Source organism: Octopus bimaculoides, chromosome 2 (assembly GCF_046866305.1).
Source record: "Octopus bimaculoides isolate indiv1 chromosome 2, ASM4686630v1, whole genome shotgun sequence".
Taxonomy (NCBI): Eukaryota; Metazoa; Mollusca; class Cephalopoda; order Octopoda; family Octopodidae; genus Octopus; species Octopus bimaculoides.
In genome coordinates, this window is record NC_142929.1 from 152,325,446 (window position 1) to 152,341,952 (window position 16,507).

The 16,507-nt window shown below is 36.0% G+C and overlaps 1 protein-coding gene across 1 annotated transcript in view; it reads right to left on the reverse strand.

Annotated features, from left to right (window-relative positions):
* Positions 1-199: 199 nt before the first annotated feature.
* Positions 200-16,507, reverse strand: part of LOC106872129 (uncharacterized) — a 185,982-nt gene continuing 169,674 nt past the window's right edge. The window contains exons 86-94 of the mRNA XM_052965662.2: positions 16,071-16,181; positions 14,737-14,848; positions 12,426-12,556; positions 11,786-11,897; positions 10,315-10,445; positions 8,837-8,953; positions 7,076-7,285; positions 3,117-3,278; positions 200-1,124 (exon numbers count right to left, since the gene is read on the reverse strand). Coding sequence (XP_052821622.2) covers positions 828-1,124; positions 3,117-3,278; positions 7,076-7,285; positions 8,837-8,953; positions 10,315-10,445; positions 11,786-11,897; positions 12,426-12,556; positions 14,737-14,848; positions 16,071-16,181 — 1,383 coding nt within the window. The 3' untranslated portion in view covers positions 200-827. The remainder of the gene's footprint in view (positions 1,125-3,116; positions 3,279-7,075; positions 7,286-8,836; positions 8,954-10,314; positions 10,446-11,785; positions 11,898-12,425; positions 12,557-14,736; positions 14,849-16,070; positions 16,182-16,507) is intronic.

Below are 16,507 nucleotides of genomic sequence, written 5' to 3' on the forward strand. Positions count from 1 at the left end.
TTCAGTCCCACTATACAGCACTTTGGGCAAATGTCTTCTCTTATAAGCCTCGGGCTGACCAAAGCTTTGAGAGTGGATTTGATAGAAACTGAAAGAAGCTTGTTGTGTGTGTATCTGTGTGGTGTCCCCCCCACTTGCCATGAAGTGCACTCAGTACGCTCTATAAAGCAGTTGCCATTAGGAAGGGCATCCAGCTGTAGAAACCATGCCAAAACTAAGACACTGATTTCCTCTGCTCCATTTATTCTCTTGACCTACTCAACCCATGCCAACCTTGGAAAGTGGACATGATGGTGCTGGTCATGATGTTGATACTACACAATACTACAGAATATATCGATAGATTTTAGCCAACAAAGCATGTAATAGATGTAAGCAACTTGTGGCTATGTGGATAGAAAAAGAAGAATCAGCCAGACTAATTCCAACTGTATTGGGATTTCGTCAGCAACTGAGTAACCTCTGTCTATCTATAGATAAGTTGTTTATAAACCTGCTATTATTGAACTTAAGTAAACTGATAGGTCAGTTTGCATATATAAAACATTCTTGATAGCGAGTTCAATTACTAGAACATCTATAGTGTTTTGTTTCAATGCCATACACAGTACATCAAGTTTACTTACAAACTCATTATTACTAAGGGCTTATCTCTGGATAGTTAAAGAGGTTACACAGTTGCTCATGAAATATCAACATAGCAGCACTGATATACACCTGTCTATAGATATATTGTGAAGTGCAGTAGGGTATAACATCTTAATGCACCAGCCTAGAAATACATATATTTTTTTACAGATGACATCTATAATTACGTTATCTATAATTTAGAAAGGTTGTAGAGTTGCCATAATACCTTGGAGGGACCAATGAATTGGTGATGTGTTTTCTTTATAAATGTCAACCTCTAGTACTGATTTATTGTCATTGGAGCGCGATCCATAGACAGGACATGGGTAGATGTTCTCCTTCACATTCAGACTGTAATATACATGAACTATTGGTAATTGAGTTGGTGATCCTTTTGTAACTGTATCTAACACCTGTCCAGAAGTTCTGTCCCAAAAGAAATCCCATGCGTAGATTCCATAAATGAAAACTCCTTCAGCTGGTGGCTCTCGTATCTTTAAATATAAAACAAGATCATGTGATTAACGGAATACACACACAAAACAAAAACAAAGAAATGATGGGTAATGAAACACGCTCACCAAATCATCAGATCTATGACTATCATCATTCTAACATCCATTATTTCAAATTCGTATGAATTGGATGGTTGTAATACAGAAAAAAACTTTTGTCTTAATCCTGCATCATCTCATCCATGAGCTTCAACAATTTGAAATAACACCTCCCTTGGCCTTTCTATACCACAGCACACATCACTTTTTTTTTTTTTTTATCTCACATGTTACTACTGTGATGTTCATACCTTTCCTAAGGCCATCTGCAGAACCAAAGTGAACAATTTCAAAAAGTGATTGAAAGCATGCTGTAGTCTTGACCAGTTGGGAACTTTGACATAACAACAAAGTATGGCCTAGAGAGTATAATAATAAAATGTCTCCAAGAAATGACTCTAAATTATAAATATCTCAGGTGTTTCAAATTGGGCATCATATTTATGTAGACACACCTGTCTGAAAGGCACAGGTGTGACTGTGTGGTAAGAAGCTTGCTTTCCAACCACATGGTTCCAGGTTCAATCCCACTGTGTGGCACCTTGGGCAAGTGTCTTCTATAGCTTTGGGCCAACCAAAGCCTTGTGAGTGGATTTGGTAGATGGAAACTGAAAGAAGCCCATCGGATATATGTATATATATGTTTGTGTGTGTCTTGGTGTTTGTGTCCCTCCCAAAATCACTTTGACAGCCAGTGTTGGTGTGTTTATGTCCCTGTAACTTTAGTTCTTCAGTAGAGACTGATAGGATAAGTACTAGGCTTAAAAAAAATAAGTCTTGTGGGTCGATTTCAAAGCAGTGCTCCAGCATGGCCACAGTCAAATGACTGAAATAAATAAAAGAAAAGAATATTTATATAGTCCAGGGCACACTATATCTGAAAATATTCTTTCTTCAAGCAGTTTTGCATCTCATAGAAAAAGAGAGAAATCCTTTATTGATAACAAAACTAACAACTCCCTGGTATTCTTTAATTTCCTCTCTGTTTTAGCTGCTATACTATTGCTACAGCTATCCCTAACAATAACTTGATAACCTAAGTAACAGAAATACAGTTGTGTTTAATGAGTTTTCATTTAACATCAACTTTATATAGACAGTCAAGCAAATTTATCCATCAAAATTCTGAGTTGAAATGCTACAGCTACAATTTTAGAGTTCAATTTTACTTTTCTTCCTCTAGAAATGGTAAAATATTTACTGGGGACAATTTAATCATTGCTACTCCCCCCACCTTTGTATGTGTTCCTGTGCCAATGTACTATTGTGTTAATATGGAAATATAGTTACTTGGATTTTCATTTTGATAATATATTAGAACAGTAGAATGTTAGTTCTTCTGCATTCATGTCTCTTTGCTATTGACTCAAGATTGAAGATTGTGGTATTGAATCCAGGGCAGTGTGTTGAGTTCTTGAATGAAACACTTCATTTCACATTGCTCCAGTTCACTCAGCAGTAAATGAGTAACCCTGTGACAGACTGGCATCCTGTTCAGAAGGAATGTTGTGATCTTGGTCACTAATATGTCATGGAAACCGAGTAGCCAACCCTACAAGTCCTAGAACCTGAGGCAGTAATGTCCAGGGGTTGTTGATGATGATGATGATACACCCTTCTATAAAAACCACAGTGGCTACATTTCTTGTGGTAGTGAGATCTCTTGGATACCTTGCTCATTCGTTTCTCTTCCTCTTGTACTGTACTCTACCATAACCACCACCAAACCTATCATTAACTATTTTTCCAGCTCATTTCCAGAATGTCAATCCTCAAGAAATTCTCTTTCTTTGCTTGTGTTTTTCTTGCAACCATAACTTATATCCAACAGAACATCAACAATCTCAGAGGGTCTATGAAGGCTATGGACATAATCCCTTTAAGGCCTAACTATAAAAGAGAAAGAAAGTAAAAAAAAAAATCAATAAATACATGATCTTTATCTCTTCCTGTGATCACTGTATGAACTGTTATTGTTTCATAATCATTATTTTCAATTGACATTTTGCAGATAAACTCTCTCCTGAAGATGGATAAAAACATTTTTGGTCTGAAGAAAGCACCTAGCCAATAGGAAGGCATTTTCTCTCGGCCCTGCAAAAGAATATTAAGAAAAAAATTCTAACATAACCAAATGATAGTGACAATCTTTGCAAATAATTTCTATTGCTATCATCTATAAATCAAACATTGATTAACCAATGATTATTTGCAGTAAATTCTTTGGATACATTTTTGTTTAATTAGTTGATTCATAGCAAAGTCATGTTTACCTTTTAAAATATACACAAAGTTTTATTCATTTCTGTTTTATTAGTTTTGTCCTGGTGGCATATAAAAGGCACCTGTGCTGGTGACATGTTAAGGGCATCTGTGCTGGTGACATATAAAAGGCACACAGTACACTCTGTGGAGTGGTTGGTGTTACGAAGGGCATCCAGTTGTAGAAGCCAAGCCACAACAGACAGAAGCCTGGTGCAGCTCTCTGGTTTATAAGTTCCAATCAAACTGTCTAACCCATATCAGTATAGAAAACAGATGCTAAATGATGATGAAGAGAACAACAGAAATGGTTGGGTATCAGTTACTTGGTAATATTAAGTTATACCTTTTTAAATTTTGAGTTCTTACTTAAGTCAGTTTTACTTTCATTTCAGAGTTAATAAAATTAAAACTAGTTATGTCACAGCATCAGTTCAATCAACTATATTCCTCCAGAAGACATTTTCGGTCTTGTATCATTGTAAAAAACTATTTATCTTTTAGGTGGCAATGTTCTTTTTGTCATATATCATCATCGTTTAACGTCCATCTTCCAATACACACACACACACGTCATTCATAAGCAAGCATGACTTGGTAATGTGCGCCATATTGAAGAGGTTATGGTTTCACTGATTGGATCCATTAAGCTGTAAAATAGATTCTATGTGGAAGTACAGTGAACCACTACAAGCACTCGACCTAAAGAAATTCAAGGACTTGAATAAGTCAAAGGCACAGTTCATACTTCTGTGACTAAATGGAACAATGTGTATGGTATGGGTGAGCAAATATGAACATTTGTGCATTGTTGGCTGAATAATGCAGTTTGCATACTATTAACTAGCCAAGTGTGAAGACGATGCAGGACCAATACAGCTGTAATACACTTTACTTTGGTCTTACAGACATGTATTTTACATAGAGATACAGCAGCATGTCTGTAGTAAGATATGAACTCAGGCTTGCATGGTCAGTAACCTAGCTACTCAACTTCACAGCTATAGGGCCAATGTTTTGTTTTGGCTATCATAGCTAAAGGCATACTGCAGTACCACATTGTGTGGAAGAACAACTACATATATGACTAGACAAGCACAATTGTAATTTCTGACATTAGTTTAATGCCACCCACTGATACTTGGGCACCCGAAGCAAAGTCCACTCTGTTGCAACAAGCATTCGGTCCATATCCTTTGAGTGAGGGTAATTTACACTGTTCCTATCACCAAACATGGAAGCTGTGGGAGATACTCTTCTCCCCTTGCTAAGCCATTATAAAAAAAAAGCCCCTTTCAGCTTGACTAGTTGTAAAGATCTTAACCTTTAAACAGTAGACATCATCAAAAGAAAGTGAATATTTTATGGCCCTTTTTGCTAATGAGATTGTAAATTTCATTGTGCAAGAGACTGATAATTATTATAGCTATTGTACTTATTTCAAGTGAAAATAAATATAAAAATTATCCTTTAGAAAAGTGATATCTTTTGTTTGTTTGTCCATTTGGCACACACATTCATGTAACCTTTTCCTGCTGTTTTCAGGGTTAAACATTAAATCCTTTAAAGGCTCAGTCCTGAATCACTGCAGAGATGCTCAAAATATCTGGCAGTGTTGGCTATAGCCTAGTCACCCGTATTACGAACCAGGTGATACACGAAGGAGTCATACCCAATGACTGGTGTAGCAGCATCATAGTCAACTGCTACAAAGGTAAAGGTGACGCTTTAGATAAAAATAATTACAGAGGCATCAAGCTGTTAGATCAGGTTATGAAAGTTACAGAGAGGGTCATAGCCCAACTAATTAGGGAGCGAATCAATTTAGATGAGATGCAGTTTGGGTTCGTGCCAGGTAAAAGCACTACTGATGCCTTATTTCTAGTAAGACAGCTGCAGGAGAAATACCTAGCCAAGGATAAACCTCTGTACCTGGCTTTCGTTGACATGGAGAAAGCCTTTGACAGGGTCCCCCGATCCCTTATCTGGTGGTCAATGAGGAAACTTAGGAGAATGGTTAGTGAGAGCTGTGCGAGCCATGTACAGAGATGCTGCCAGTAAGGTGAGGGTTGGAAATGAGTACAGCAATGAATTCCGGGTAGAGGTAGGGGTCCACCAAGGTTCCGTCCTCAGCCCCCTCTTATTTATCATAGTCCTCCAGGCAATCACAGAGGAGTTCAAGACAGGTTGCCCCTGGGAGCTCCTCTATGCTGATGACTTTGCCCTAATTGCGGAGTCACTATCAGAACTAGAGGAGAAGTTTCAGGTGTGGAAGCAAGGTCTAGAATTGAAGGGCCTTAGAGTCAACCTAGCTAAAACCAAAATCCTAATAAGTAGGAAGGTAGATAAAACACAAACCCCTTCAGGTAGATGGCCCTGCTCAGTATGTAGAAAAGGAGTAGGTAGTAACTCTATAAGATGTACCCGGTGCAAGCTATGGACACATAAGAGGTGCAGCAACATCAAAGGCAGGTTAACTAGCAAGTTAGTTTTTGTTTGTGGCAGATGTACAGGTGCAATAAAGACTGTAAACAAACAGGAAACAACTTCTATCTCATTCCAGGGTGAAAAACTAGAGGTAGTCGATAGCTTCCGCTATCTGGGCGACCAAGTTAGTAGTGGGGGTGGGTGCGCTGAAAGTGTAGCTGCTAGAATAAGAATAGCCTGGGCAAAGTTTAGAGAGCTCTTACCCCTGCTGGCGACAAAGGGACTCTCACTCAGAGTAAAAGGCAGACTGTATGATGCATGTGTACGAACAGCCATGCTATATGGCAGTGAAACATGGGCTGTAACTGCTGAGGACATACGTAAGCTCGCAAGGAATGAAGCCAGTATGCTCCATTGGATGTGTAATGTCAATGTGAATACCCATCAGAGTGTAAGTATCTTGAGAGAAAAGCTGAACATTAGAAGCATCAGTTGTGGTGTGCAAAAGAGACGATTGCGCTGGTATGGACATGTGGTGAGAATGGATGAGGATAGCTGCGTGAAAAAGTGCCACACCCTAACAGTTGAGGGAACCCGTGGAAGAGGTAGGCCCAGGAAGACCTGGGCTGAGGTGGTGAGGCAAGACCTTCGTACATTGGGCCTCACTGAGGCGATGACTACTGACCGAGACCATTGGAAATGTGCTGTGCGTGAGAAGACCCGGCAAGCCAAGTAAGATCGTTGCCAGTGCCCCTGGACTGGCTCTTGTGCGGGTGGCACATGAGATGCACCATTTTGAGCGTGGCCGTTGCCAGTACCGCCTGACTGGCCTCCGTAGGATTTTCGAGCGAGATCGTTGCCAGTGCCCCCGGACTGGCTTGTGCGGGTGGCACATAAAAGACACCATTTCGAGCGTGGCCGTTGCCAGTATCGCCTGACTGGCCTTCGTGCAGGTGACACGTAAAAGCACCTACTACACTCTCTGAGTGGTTGGCGTTAGGAAGGGCATCCAGCTGTAGAAACTCTGCCAAATTTAGACTGGAGCCTGGTGTTGCCATCCGGTTTCACCAGTCCTCAGTCAAGTCGTCCAACCCATGCTAGCATGGAAAGCGGACGTTAAACGATGATGATGATGATAATGAAGATCAGTCCATATTTATGGTGATATAAAAATCCATTAATTAGTCTACAAAGAAACTCACAAAATAAATAATTTTTTCAAGGAAAAGAGATCTATTTTGCAACTGTTGAATCCACTGCATCAAGTCAATGGTGCATGGAGGGGCCGTCTCTCCAATCAGTTTGTTCCAAGTGTGAGGGATTTTATGTTGTAAGATATCTCTGGCTACATTTACAATCTCCTCAGAGAACTTCCTGCCCAAATCCTTTCCTTCAAAGATAGTTTTGACAGCCTGCAAAAATAAAAATAAAAATTTATTCATTCTTTTAGTAATTTCAGTATTTGGATTGTGAAGATCTCTCTGTTTGTTTACTTTATCACTTCTCTTTCTACCCCCACCTCTCTATATATGAGGCAACATCATTAGTGTTTGTTTCATAAAATGAAAAAAAAAAAAAATTATGCTCTATAAAGTGGTTGGCACGAGAAAGACATCCAGCTGTAAAAACCATGCCAAAACAGACATTAGAACATGACACAGTTCTTCAACTCATTAGGTCCTGTTGATGTGTCCAACCTATGCTAGCATGGAAATGATTATGATGATGACATAGAATATTATGTGGTATAGAAAATATTTTCAAAAGTAAGAATATAATTCATTTAAATGTACATGCCATTCTCTGTAGTTAATAAACTTATCATTTTCATGACACAGATACAGAAGAATATACAATATTCAAGTTAGTGTTAATATGTTTAATAGAAAAGATAGCATTTCATAAGTATGCATTCACATAATTAAAAGGTAGTATGTCAGTATTAACATAATTGCTTAAAGAATTAGAAAGCTAATTACAAAATAATTATGTGTGAGGAAAAAACAACAAAAAACAATATTATCAATAACTAATATTATTTTCAATGTCTCAGCAAATAAACAACTCTGGACATGTTTCTCTTATATTCTGACCTCATTCACAAAACAAAGATGTCATCATACTTACTGATGTAATGTTAGCAGAATTACTAATTAAATGTAGATTGGTTGGCATAGAAAAATAGAATTGTTTAGCGGATAAATAATTCAGAAATGCCATCAGTATGAAGAACACTAGTTAAGCTTGTGTTAATATATTTAATGTATGGAGTATTTACAGTAATTAGTTTAGTGGTCACTAGAGGGAATTGATGACTGTTGGGTTTATCTTTACTTCAATCACTCACAGGTTATAAAATAAATATCAGTAAAATGTTGGAGTTGATTAAAACAACTATACAGTTTCCTTACAATACTGGCTTTATGTGTAATCAACAATAGTTTATGATTTAAACCAAGAAGATTTTTTATGCTGATTTTATTTTTTGGCTTTATTTAGGAGGAATGCGAGCAAAATCAGTGTTCTTGATTGATGTTCAGTTTGAACTTTTAGTGAATGTCTTATATGGAAAGTAGTTCTAAAGAATTTCAGACCATGAGAAAAAGGGTTGGGTAAAAGTGTTGAGTGCAGGCTTTGATATGGGTATGAAAGAGAGTAGAGATGACAAAAGGAAGACATTTGGTTGTATCAAAGAAGTGTGGGTAGAAGTGAAGTGTTGCTGATTCAGAAGCTCAGAAGTTATTACGAACCAGCAAAAAAGACAGGGAAAATAAACAATAAATCTGTGAAAACAGTAGTCGTAGTGTTTTGACCAATGAGCCTGAGTGAGTGAATGCTTGGATTAACAAAGAATTTAAATCATTATCTATCACCATCATCATCATTGCTGCAACCACTATCATCATCATCATCATTATTATTATTATACATGTTTTACTTAATGAGTCAATAAATATTCAAACCTGGACTGATGTCTTTACTTCATTAACTATTTTATGGAGAAGAAATATTTCTTCCAGAATAAATTTGTTATAGACTGTGGTGCCACCAAGTTTAGACATTCTGCTTAGAAGATATTCCTGAAAATAAAGAAAAGGTAAAGTTAGGTGATGTTAAGGGGAGGAGGGGCAGCAGCAGTACCTACATCTTTTCAGGATACTCCCAGTTTGGTGGTGAGGTTATTGAGGTTGATGGACTTTTAGAGATGGATATTTGTCACAAAATATTGGCAGGAACGGGGTTCCAGAGAATTGTCATTGTTGGGAGTGAGGTTTGAATGACAGTATTTAGTATGGAATTCTGAGGGTGAGACCCAGTGGAAGAAAGTTGAAAGGATCAGCCAATTTTGGTTAGTGAGATGTGCAGTTTGACAGGTCAGAAAAACATGAACTATAGAAGTACTGATAGAAGTGACTGAGAGAGGACATATCACATCAGTGTGTTTGTGAGTGATGTGTGTTGGTGGGTGAAAGTTTATCAAAAGTTAGATGACCCATTTAAAAAAAAATATTGTTCAGAACGTTTTCATATGTAGCCGCTGTTCAACTCCATATATGTGAGCAGCACTTTAATATGGGTGAAGCTTTATATAATTGCATCAGAAACTAACTACTCACAAATGAAATAGTTTCTAGCCCTAATGAGAAAGCTTAGTCTTTAAGATACACCTTTAACAATGTGACAGATATGAGAGGTGTTCATTAAAGATTCCCCTGACCCACTTCTGGTTATTGCAGGAAATGGAACTTGTACAGGTATAATCATGCATGTCTCTACACATCACATTGTAAATTGCAGCTTTCCACTAGTATTCGTTTCTCTTTTATGGCTGCTGAAATGGAGGCAGTTGAATGCAGATCTGCATAATGGAGGCAGTTGAATGCAGATCAGTGATCAGGTTCTTATACTTGAAAGGTTATACACCAAAAGAGACTTTCGATGAGATGAAAGAAGTTTATGGTGATGATGCACCATCATACAATGTAGTCAATTACTGGCATCGCTAGTTCAAATGTGGTCAGACATCGGTAGAAACTGCTCCTATTCCTGGATGACCACATTCCGCAATTGTTGATGACACCATCCATAAAGTGGAAGCTGTCATTTTGGAGGATTGCCACATAGCTATTCAGCAATTAGCCCAAGAAGTGAAGATAAAAAATTTGTTTCTTAACTAGCACTATCATGTTATCAAAGATTGAACTTTTGAATTCACTTGTGCCAATACTTATGATATTTAAACAGTCAATTTCATGTCAAGCCTTCCCTAACCACTGTTTGTGCGTTTAGTGAGGAAGAAAAATGGTTTTCTGTTTTTGTAGGTGACAGGTATCAAATATCTCAGCTGCAGAAATAAAAACTATTTTGTGAATTCCCTGCACAAAGATAATTTTAGTTTTCTGATCAACAAAAATATCCAAAGTTTGGTGATAGAACTTACCTTTGAAAGGTTTCTGGGTAGTTTGGTTATCAATGTCACACATAACTGCCACATTTCAATACAGGATCTCCAGTTTTGAATTTGCTGTTCTGGACAATATTTTATCACCTGTGGTACTGAAGTTGCTCCATCTGATTATAAATAGGAATATTTTTAAGCAAGAAATATAGAACGAGTTTCTTTTGATTAGTTATAACAGATTTTTATTTTTTTTTATACAGAATAAAAAATAAAATTGTGTTCATACAATTCTCAAACATATTATCAATGTAACTGAAAATAATTAGCTTCAGCTAGGGAGCAAAATCATGTCAAAGGTTGAGTGTTGCCAGCAGCTTTTCACGACTCTACAGTATTGGTCACAGCAATTAAAAGTATTAATGCTTATTTAACAAAGCAGAAATGATGAAGCCTACTATCCAAATATATATTTCATCCGTACAATATTAATATTTCAGTTGGGGGATATACAGCAAATTATTTTTATTTCTTCATTTATCGTGAAATATAAATTTGGATTTCATTGTCATCATCATCCTTTAATGTTCATTTTTCATGCTGGCATGGATTGGATGGTTTGACCGGAGATGGCAAGCTGGAGAGCTGCACCAGGTTCCAGTCTGATTTGGCTTGGTTTCTATGGCTGGATGTCCTTCCTAATGCCAACCACCTTACAGTGTGTGCTGGGTGCTTTAAATGTGCCACCAGCATCAGTGCATTTTACGTGGCACCAGCACAAGTGCTTTTTTGCGTGGCATCAGCACAGGATGTATTTACAATACTTTCTCATGGATCATATTAGACGGTTCCATGTAAGAATTTCTTCCTTAGTCACTAATTAATCAATTCAGTAAAGACTATGTTGATGAAATCTGACTTGTGTCACATCATTAGAGATCACACAAATGCAATCTGATTAGTAACACTAAATTAGAGAACACATCACTGAAACCTAGCTTTACAATGTGGAAGGAGAGACTTGCCAAGTTGCTATATCTATAAATAATGGAAATTCACATCAAACAATAGTTTACTCTCGCAGAAGTCAATAAATGCAGGGAAAAATGAAAATATCTGGACTTTGTATAAAATTTGGATGTTTTAAAGTTGCACTAAGAATATACAAACCCAATGTACAGCCTCAAAATGTAAAACTGCACACTAGGGATCACTTCTTTTTAATATTTTCCATTGGAGACAGCCTGCACAGCGCTCTAGATCCTGTTAAGACTAACACAAAATTACAGTAACATACCCAGAAGTGGATGAACTTTGATATGAATCAATAATCAGAATGTCTAGTTTTGCTGTAAATATGAAATAAGAAATGAAAATATCAAAATTATTTTGTTGTTTATAAAACAGAAGTGGATAATATTTCTGTATTAAATACACACAGGAAATTATAAATCTAGTTAAATTACGGTGTATTAAATTAAACCTAGTGTCATGATTTTAATTTGGTACATACCAACTGAAGCCATGTGTGAGGTTTGTGACTGTAAATGGAATGTTTTTGGTGGTAGAGTAGTTAGCAACATATCAAGTTGTTTCAGAACATATTCTTCATTTCTTGGTAATGCCTAAAGAAAATATGATGCAAGCATTACAAAACATTCTTTCTAAAGATGGTAAACATTTAATGGCAACTTTAAAATTTACAACACATCTCAGATCACATCCTACCATTAAAAAAAGAAAAAAGAACTCATTAGATAATACAGTATTAAGTATACTATGGTTGAATACAGTCAACAGTTGGAACACCTTTGGTCAAATGTCTCGTGAATCATGACTGCTCTGGAACTTAACAACTATACCATTAACAGGAATGAATAACCATTACAGAGCTTCATAACAACAATTGTTGCTGAGTTGAGGATAGTCAACAACAGAAGCACAAATAATAAATTTTTAGATATGCATGACCAGTGAGATGTTTTTAAAAGAAGCTATTTATTTTTATATGTCTTACTCTGTAAAACTACAGGCAGAAATCAGTTATATCAACTGCAGTTTAATACTTCAGTGATGTGTTAAATTCATCACTCCAAACCAGTCATTTGACCAATCATTAGTAATTGAAATATTCAAGAAATAAATAACTGTACCTCTTGATACTTATGTAAGTGGCACATTTGTGGTGAAGTGAGAAATTGGTTTGGTATTTTGCCCAGTTCTTGCTGAAGGTTTGCCAAATTCCTGGGACTATTATATAAAGCTGTCAGACCTGTGTATTTCACTGAGGATAGAAATAGGTTGACAATAAATAGTAGGAGAAATAAAGGAAATGACAGAAGAATACACACACACACACACACACACACACACACACACACACACACACACACACACACACACACACACACACACACACACACACACACATCATAGGCAAGTGCATATGAATTTGAGAAAAGTACTCAATACAAAAAGGAGAGTGATACAATATGTAATTGAAGCTAAAATTTTCCTACAGCTTTGCTTTACTCTCTTAGTTATTCAGGTAGTTAAGGAATTAACAAAAAATATACATTTATATATGCATATGATTTAACAGACATTTATATGCATATGATTCAACATACTGTTGATATGTCTGAAAATAGAAGGGAGGGGGATAGAAAAAAAAAATGAGGTCTATAATGATCATATAATATATTAATTAAAAGACAAAGCAAAACTATATCAATTCTTAATGTAAATGAAATATAATATGAAAGAAAATAAAGAAAAAAAGGAGGTGGAGAGAAAGTATGATCATACACTGATTCAAAGTAAACTTATATGAATGATATGAGTGAGTGGAAAAAAAATGTAAGAAAAATAAAGAGAAAGTAAGAAAAGAAAAGGAAAGAAACAATAAACAAGTTTTAGAATGATTGTATAACTTGATATAAAAAGTTATATGAATGAAATTTGTAAAACATTAAACCTAGACTTAAAAATATGGAAACTCAGTTATAGAAAACTATTGAAGTATAAATGTACAATGATAAGAATTAATTGGAATAACTATAGAATTTTCACACATAATTAACAATGGAGTATTGTAATTCTTGAATAGAAATGCCAGTTTATGCCTGCAAAATGAAATGAATTCCAAGTTTCTATTGTGTGTGTGTGTGTGTGTGTGTGTGTGTGTGTGTGTGTGTGTGTGTGTGTGTGTGTGTGTGTGTGTGTATGTGTGTATATGCACGCTCATGCATGCATATATGTATATACCTACACAAAGACATATTCACTATGGAATACATTATTCCAAAATACATAATTTGCAGAGATTGGTATGCTGATTACAGACTTTTGCACAATCCCCAATTCCCTGCCAATATCAAAATTTTAATGCTGTAGTAGTGTTCACCCTTCATATGCGTTAGTAAATCCAATCTTAAAATTATAAAAGTGCAAGAAAATCTATATTGCCCATTGATAACATCTAAGAATAAAAAAGTAGCATTTCTCCTTTTGGTTGAGATAAAATATAGAGATAAAATTATTTATTTCACACCTACTCTACACTAAATTCAATCTTTTACAGAGTGGGTTATACTATGATGCTGGTTTATAATCTTACATCACATGAACAACCAACAAACTGATGGAACTTCTTGGGTACTTTACTTACTAACTGTTCTTGTGTATCTGTTTCATACACAGTCCTTCTCTGTCAGTCTACATTACTGTTCTTGTTTCTTTGTGCTGGTCAAATGCAGTATCTGTGAAAGGCCTAAGTAAGATTATGCAAATTTGTGTTTTCTTTACTGGACCTTTTATGTGTTAGTTTTGACATTTGGTGTTAGTTTGACATACTGGGATTGTAAATAGTTTAGAAATAAAGTTTCTAAGTTGACATTCAGTCTGGAACTAAGTACACATCCGAGAAAAAGACACCCAATGATGCTTAAATCAAACTGACTGAGGATAGATAGATAGATAGATAGATAGATGGATGGATGGATGGATGGATGTGTGTGTGTGTGTGTGTATTTATTTATGTATGTGTGTATGTATAAATATATATATAGTTCAGATTTATAGAAAAACAAAAGATGAAGACAACAAGCAAGTGTATTAGTTTGACACTTGGGAAAAATGGAAAAGTCTTTTATGTTTCTAGCCTACACCCTTCAACAGAAAGGAATGAGAGGAAATAAATAGAGAAAAAAACAAAAAACAAAAAAAAAAAAACATGTAGAGTTTAGCGGTCCAACATAGTGAAATATATGTATGTGTATATATGTGCAAGTGTGTATGTGTGTGTGTGTGTATGTAAAAATTCATCTTTAAAGACAACATTAATAGTCTGAAAAAACGATAATTTTATCCAAAATTCACCTTTAAAGATAATATTAAAAGTCTGAAAAAATGATAATTTTATCCCTTTTTGTTGTTGTTAAATATTAAAAGCAGCCTACTTACATTTGCTATATTCAAAGTCCTTCTTGAGAGAATTCGCTGAGACGAGATATTCAACCATTCCTTTTAAACAGATCTGATCTCTTGTATGTTGTAAATAACGACCAAATATTATCTGCAGCAGGTATTAAAGACAGACAATATACATGTGGAATAAAAGATCTCTTATTTGGAAAACAGGTAGAAGATGTTGAATGAAAGGGCAGCCAGTAATAAAATGCAGCCTCAAATAGTCCTCATCTAACCCATGCTCACATCATGTGTATATATAGTATGTGTATATAGTATATATATCATCATCATCATCACCATCAGTTAACATCCATGTTCCATCCTGGCATGGCTGAATGGTTTGACAGGAAATGATGTGCCAAGGGACTGCATTGAGCTCCAATGTCTGCTTTGGCATGACTTTTATGGTTGGATGACCTTCCTAAAGCCTACCACTTTACAGCATGGACTGAGTGTTTTCTTTTGTGCCACTTGAACAGATTGCTATGCAGTCTGCAGCAGGACTATGAGCCATGGGGTAGGTGACGAGGGGATTACTATAAAGTGAGGGCTGTAGAGCAGGTTCCTACAGAAGATTCCATTTGGCTACTCACATATAGTACGGAGAGGGAGAGGGTGAGGAGAGAGAGAGAGAGAGAGAGAGAGAATGTATGTAAGTTGGCATGTATAATGATTTAATGGAGCTTTGGGAAGGTAATATGAAATGAAATGCCTAACCTAAAGACTTAGAGAATCATGTACGGCACAAGGATGGTGGTATATAATATCATTTGGAAGTAGGATGATGTAGTTTTATAGTTAGACCCACAACCAAAAAGAAGCAGAGAATGCTTCATCATGGGTATGACAGATTCACCTGAGAGTAAGATGTAAACTTAGAGCAAATTCTCAGCAAATAGTAAAATGGAATAATTTCTATTTGCTTGGAGAACTTACATGGATAACAAGAGTAAAAACATAAACAGCCTGCTTTAATGTGGATCAAAAAATTCTGGACATTCCCTGGTAGCCAAGTGATAATGTCAGAAGGTGTTGAAAATGTGATCACTAATCAAGAACTGATGGAATAAATATCCCTCAAACCAAGATGCATGTATAATGTGTGTTTAGAAATGGGCAAAGAATGCCACTAGACAAGTGAAACAACAGTCTAAATAAAAAGTGGTGCGTAAAAATGGAATGATGATGGAAACAGAGATAAAGAGATGGTGGTGGTCAAAGTAATGAACATAGTGATCATGTTAGGGGTGATGATATTGCTGAAGGTGTTAATAGTGAGTTTACTAGGGATGATAATGAGAATAACAATTTATGTTGATAATTACCTCAGAAAAAACATATCTGATTGCAGACAAAGAAATAGGCATCTGTGTATCACTGGGAATGGTCAATTTTGAAAATCTTCTGAAGTCAAATCCTGCAAATTTTATCGCTTCCTGAAAATTAGATTCAAAAGGAAAAAGAGATTTTTTTCCAAAGATGTTTTCAGAACAAAGATGTATTATTAGAACAAACTGGTTGGATTAGTCAAACTAAACATGACTTTAGCCACTTCCATTTTAACGATCTGAGGTTGTGTATTCAATAAAGTACTTTACTGTCCAGTAAATATTAAGTTTAAAATATGCAAATATATAGATACATGATGGAAATAGATACTGAGTGATGGCTGAAAGATGTGTCATATGATGACAGTAGTTATCTATGGCCAACGAAATATGGCAAAAAGTGGTGATGTCATATCTCAGGATGCTAGGATCCA